The sequence below is a fragment of the Telopea speciosissima genome, chromosome 2 (genome assembly GCF_018873765.1).
Source record: "Telopea speciosissima isolate NSW1024214 ecotype Mountain lineage chromosome 2, Tspe_v1, whole genome shotgun sequence".
In the NCBI taxonomy this organism is placed as follows: Eukaryota; Viridiplantae; Streptophyta; class Magnoliopsida; order Proteales; family Proteaceae; genus Telopea; species Telopea speciosissima.
In genome coordinates this window covers 56,801,560-56,807,436 of record NC_057917.1, presented here as the reverse complement: position 1 = coordinate 56,807,436, position 5,877 = coordinate 56,801,560, and the positions used below count along the sequence as shown (strand labels likewise).

The 5,877-nt window shown below is 36.2% G+C and overlaps 1 protein-coding gene across 1 annotated transcript; it reads right to left on the bottom strand.

Annotated features, from left to right (window-relative positions):
- Nucleotides 1-1,163: 1,163 nt before the first annotated feature.
- On the bottom strand, nucleotides 1,164-5,309 carry LOC122650048 (ras-related protein RABA6a-like). The gene is made up of 3 exons (XM_043843345.1): nucleotides 5,290-5,309; nucleotides 5,017-5,256; nucleotides 1,164-1,678 (listed from the first exon to the last, which is right to left on the bottom strand). Exons 2-3 carry the CDS (start codon nucleotides 5,232-5,234, stop codon nucleotides 1,243-1,245), a joined length of 654 nt encoding a protein of 217 aa, XP_043699280.1. The 5' UTR covers nucleotides 5,235-5,256; nucleotides 5,290-5,309; the 3' UTR covers nucleotides 1,164-1,242.
- Nucleotides 5,310-5,877: the final 568 nt, after the last annotated feature.

The following is a 5,877-nucleotide window of genomic DNA, read 5'->3' as shown; positions in this document are numbered from 1 at the left end:
TGGGTCAAATTTCAGTCTAAAACAAGCACACAAAAAAATGTTAAAAAGTTAAAGGGAGAATGTTCTCTGTGCCGCAGCGCGAGGCACATGGACCTGCCACTCAGGGGGGCAGGGTGGTCATTGCACCCACCCCCATGTGCCTGGGCACAGCCTGCGTTGTGGTACAGAGAACAACGCCCCAAATTTAAATTAAAGTTTCATAAGATTACAAAAATATTATTTCATTGTAAATTTGAACTCACTTTTAAGGCATTTATCCTATTAGTTAGACTGAGAGATGATTGTGGACTTGAACCCAACCATGTTTTCTAACGTTGCAGGTTGTAATGAATTTCAACATACAATGATTTTATTGTTCAAAGTCCGAATTACCCTTCTTGAGTCAAAATCAAAGGGTCAGGTCAGATGGATGAAGAGATTCACCATGGGTGGACATAAATTAATTAGATCGTAAAGTGTAAATGTGTATAATTACATAAAAAATGAATTAGTATTTTTAATTTTTTTTAGGTAGTTAATAATTCATATAACGATTTTTTATTAGTAATAATTATTCATATAACAATGACAGGTGATATTTCTAAAAATCACAAGATAAATCTTAACCATTTATTTTTACAAAATTTTTAATCTAAATCATTGGTTCTCAGTCAAAGTTGGGAGAGTGCACAATAATGGCTAGAGTATTGATACACATGAATATCGATCTGTGCTGATACAAAAGGGAGTATTTGATTGAATTTGACACAAAGCTAATCTAGATCATGCTCTCTCTCTCTCTCTATCCAAGGGTCAGAATGTATATATCATCTATCTACATGATAGAATAGATAACTTGTGACATTTTTCTTTCAAAAAAAGAATACTATAATTGGTAGTACTATTAGAATTACTTAGATTAATTATTGGTTAGTAGATGTTGAAAGGATTAGTTTTGCACTGATAATTAATATTTTGGGAATAGTATTGTGGGGAAGAAAAAAAAAACATAATTCTATTTCACTCTCAATGAATCCTCCACACAAACACTCCTCTCTAACTTCATACATTGAATGATGAAAAAAAAAAAGGCCAAAAACTTTGGGAAATATATTCCCTTTTCCAATTACAGTATTCCATTGGATTTGTGTAAGGGTGCTTAGTGCTAAGTAAGCAACAAAGAAAGAATAAAAGCAGTGTAAGCAGAAAGAATGGAATTTGATTCAAGTATATCTCAAACTGGTAGTGGTGGTGGGGGTGTGGTTACCAAGAACAACAACCAGTGTGTTTGGTAGCTGAGACTTCATCCAAGTTAAGGATTGAATTCCCAACAGAGGGTGTGGTTGTCCGAACTTGATTGGCCTTTGCTTCCAGGTTCTTCTTGCTAGTAACTTCATGAATTCGAGTAATGAGTTGTAGAAATGCCTCTTCCACATTTAAATTCTCCAAAGCAGATGTCTCCATGAAACAAAGACCTTCTTTTTCTGCAAGGCGTTGTCCTTCTTCTTCACTGATTTCTCGGGCATGACCTAGATCGGTTTTATTCCCAACCATCAAAATCACCATATCAGAATCACCAAACTCTCTTATCTCCCTCAGCCATTTTGCTAGATTATCGAAGGTTGATCGTCGTGTTATATCATAGACTAGTAATGCACCTCGTGCTCCTCGATAGTAAGAGCTTGTGATTGCTCTAAATCTGTAAAAGATTACCCCATTCACATCATCAACTACTAAACTCTTTCTTTGTGTCGGTATGTGTGCTTGTGTGGCTAACAATAAAGCCTTACTGGATGTAATTGCGAGAGAAATTGGCCTAAACCCTAGAAAAAGCCCTATTAATTTATTGAAGTGAGACCGAAATTGGGGAATTGATTATGATTCTTAAAACCGTGGTTTCACTAATCCAACGCAAAAAAATCCTCATAATTCACTCACTCTAGGTAATGCATTACGGTCTACATGAACATCTTACGGATTGAAATTTTTTTCCCCACTCTATTATTAGGGTTTAAAGAGTCTGGCCATTGGAAACTTCGTAAAGTGATGGGCAAAGGAAGGAACGTTTAAATTCTAATCTTTGGGAATGTGATTGTTTCTCCACAAGGGTGAAAATTTGTAGGTAGGTAGTTTAGACCCCAAGGTCTGTTTGTTTGAGCCACGTTTCAGTTTAAATGGGGGTTGCCAAGGGAAAGGAAAAACAAAAAACATAAAAAGAGAGACCGCCTTACATTCTGTCTTCTCGTTGACACTCTATTATCCATATACGAATTATGTTCCACCCCTCTCCCATACTCTCTTATGGATAGGGGATGGGGATTTCATTACACACGGTCGGCATGGCAATCAATTCAGGATTTTGGGAGGATATATGTCAGTATATATGTGGTTCAAATGTTACACAAACGAGGAGCTATAGAATTGAGGGAAGAGGATTCCATGAGCAATCATGGTTCTCAAAACCCTGTCATATTTATTTTTTTAATAATTGAATAGAAAGCAGTTTTCTGTACATGATCTCTCCTTTTTAAAATAAGAGGGTAGAGATGTCTTTTCACATGGAAAGGAGAGAGATATACCCATGAGAGTGCTATAGGCCACACTCCCGACAGAAAATTTTTTTCCTAATTGAATTTATTGTTTGAAATTTGGAACATGACCAATCTAGAATACTTTTTTTAAATGTACAATGATCATAATTGTCCATTTCCACATGGCACAACCAGGTGAATCGACCAAGGTTTTCCAATCTTTGCAGAGTATCCTCAAAATAAATTAGATTTGATTAATATAGGATTCGATTGTGACATCACAAATTTTATAAGGTTAAAAACTTTACATGTATGTATATTTTCATCCTTCTGATTGGGGGATGATTTAGGGATGGTTACGGGTAGACCATCGATTACCAATTAGTATTAGCAATGGGTCCATTTGAGCACAAATGATAACAGCTTTGGTTTAATTCAAAGCTTGCCTGTTTATCAATTAGGTCAGTTTCAAGTGGGTTATCAGATTGGGAGCTAAAGATCCAAAGATTACCTCCTCGCCCCTCTCCCTCCCCCACTTGAGAAACCGGCTGCTACCATTTCATAATACTTCTCCCTAAAATGATGAATGTTTGAACTACCTTTGGCACGGTCTCCCAGAATCCTATCCAAACACCAAAACCCATGAGTGATAGAGAGTTTTCCTTCGCATGTTATAATCAACCACCCCAGATTTTTTATTTGTTTTTTGATACACTTGTTTTCTTTGTTGAATTATAATCATGTTCCCTACCGACTACCACCATCGCATATGCATAAAGCTAGGTTGAAGAAACATCATCGCTCTCTAGTGAATGATTAACAAAACTACCCACAACCCGTGAACATTAGTTTAGTTGAGAAGCAATCTATCTTTTAGTTCTTATGTCCGAGTCTTACTAAGACGGCAAAAGCAAAAAACTTAATTTAGCTAATTTAGAGGGAAGACTGTTATGAGTAAAATTGGGAATCTGTTTCACCATAGGGGGTAGAAAAGTTAGTTCATATGAGGGAGAGAAAGAGATAGAGAGAGAGAGAGAGGGGGGGTTCTAGTGTACCTTTCGGCTTTCGCGGTCGGCTCATAAAGCCTTTTCCCTTGTGATAAATATGGTGACCACTTTTACTATGTTTAACTAATATTTTCATTTTTTTTACCTTAAAAGTTTTATTTTCTATGTAATACATGTCTAATCTATCTATGTTCATCTTTGTAACTTTTGACTTTATCTCAATTGATTCTCTGAGTTCACTCATAAATGTACATGACTGGTAGGCATAATTTCCACAAAGAAAGATCTTGGATGAACTTCTCTTATATCACGCATGTCCTGCCACCTCCACAGTTCCACTACCAACAAGGATTTGATAAAATGACACAGGACCTACTTTTGAAATGATCCCATATGAAACAAAATGATTTCTATTCATTTGGTTTGGTACATCAAATTTGTATCTTAATCACCGAAAATTATAAAGATAATTAAGGTTAGGAAGTAACCCAACCTTCCCAACTTCGCACTCAAGCGAAAAAAAACAAAAGGAAAAGTTTCACTAGTCTAATGATGCCCTTACCTATTGAAGTTAGACATCTAATGACACCTCATAGATGTGGAAACAGTTTCAAAATTCAGAATCGGGTCGATTCGACCGGTCCGATTGGGCCCATTTCGGAACAGTTGATTCAACTCTGTTTCTAGGGTTCAGAAGGAATCTGATTCAGAACATAATCGAATCGGAATCAATTGGACCCAATTCAGATACCGGTTCTTTGTTTTAAAACCCTGCCCAATCTGCAACTCTTTCTAATTAACTTCCATTGATTTATTTTGCTAGTGTTACTTTCTCATTCTGCTTCTCTGTTAATCTTATTATTACTATGATCACTAAAACCCTAAAGAAGAAGTACTGCCAAGCTACAACATAAGTTGCATAACTTGCAAAATAATTGTCAGAATTGTGAGAACCCAAACAGTTTCCAGATTGAAGTTATTGAATTTCATCAAACAGGTCATGCGTTCAAGATCAACTTGCCCAATCCAAGAAAATGAAGTACGAAGAAAAGGTTAATTGGAACTACAAGAAATCCAGATAGAATGACAGAAATTTTTACAGAGATTTGAGAAATTCACTTAATTAGGTTTTCTTCGTTACCAAATTCATAAAACTAATGGAAGACAGAGATCAAAATCATTGAAAATTAGGTATTACTAATGCGTAGACTTATTAAGTTATCTGTTCTTTGATTGTTTTCTTGTTCTTGTTCTTCTTCCTGTTTTAAACTTGAACTTGTTCTTCCCCTGTGTTGAGGTGAAATAGCTAGAATCCCTAAATTTAAGAAACAGAGTCTAGGTTGTTGGTTGTAAATCCCTGAAATCTCTATATTTAGAATCAGATTATGGATAAGATCACATCCAAGATTCTAACGCAGTTAAACACCCACGAACGCAAGACAATTTAATTCAAAGAATGAAGAAGAAAAAGATAAGACGAGGAGATGCTTAAAATTTACCTTTCTTGGCCGGCTGTGTCCCATATCTGAGCTTTGATGACCTTATCACCGATCTTAATATTCCGATAAGCAAATTCAACTCCAATAGTAGGCTTGGAATCAAGGCGGAAATGATCCCGAGCAAACCTTGTGAGAAGGTTCGATTTACCAACAGCAGAGTCTCCTATAAGAATTGCTTTAAAGAGGAAATCACACTCGTCGTCGAAGGAGTACGCCATGAGTGATGATCAGTTTTACAAACTAAAACTCAAAAGAAAGAAAGAAGAAGAAAAAGAAGAATTTGGAGAAGAAGAGAATGTCGCAGAAACGAAGATACGAAACTCTGTAAAGCATGAGCTCGAGTGATGAAAGAGACAAGAGAAACAAAGATTGTTATCACGCCAAGGGTTTGGGATTTAAAATTGGAGTAAGAAGAATTGGGAGAAAGAATTCTGTAATTGGTATTTTTATACAAGGAGTATCAGTAGGTGAGAAGTAATCCATTCTCTCTCTTTCTCTCTCTCTCTCTCTCTCTCTCTTCTTTCTCTTCTCTCTCTATAGTACCATGGTTTAAGGAATCGGTATGGGATCGGCCGATTCTTGATCAATAAGATACTGATCCAAGGGTACTTATCAAGGGTAAAAGTGTAATTAAAAGTTATTATTTTAATAAAAATTAGGGTCAAACCATCTGATTCGGACCAATCTGGATTGATATTGTATCAGTATTTGCTGAGATCGATACCAATCACGAAACCGATTACTAAATCTCTGCTCTCAACAATTGGAATCGAATCAGCCAATTCAAATTGGAATCGGCCAATGATCCCGATTCTCACCAATACAAAATGACTGACTCCTACCATGTATTTAGGGTTTAGG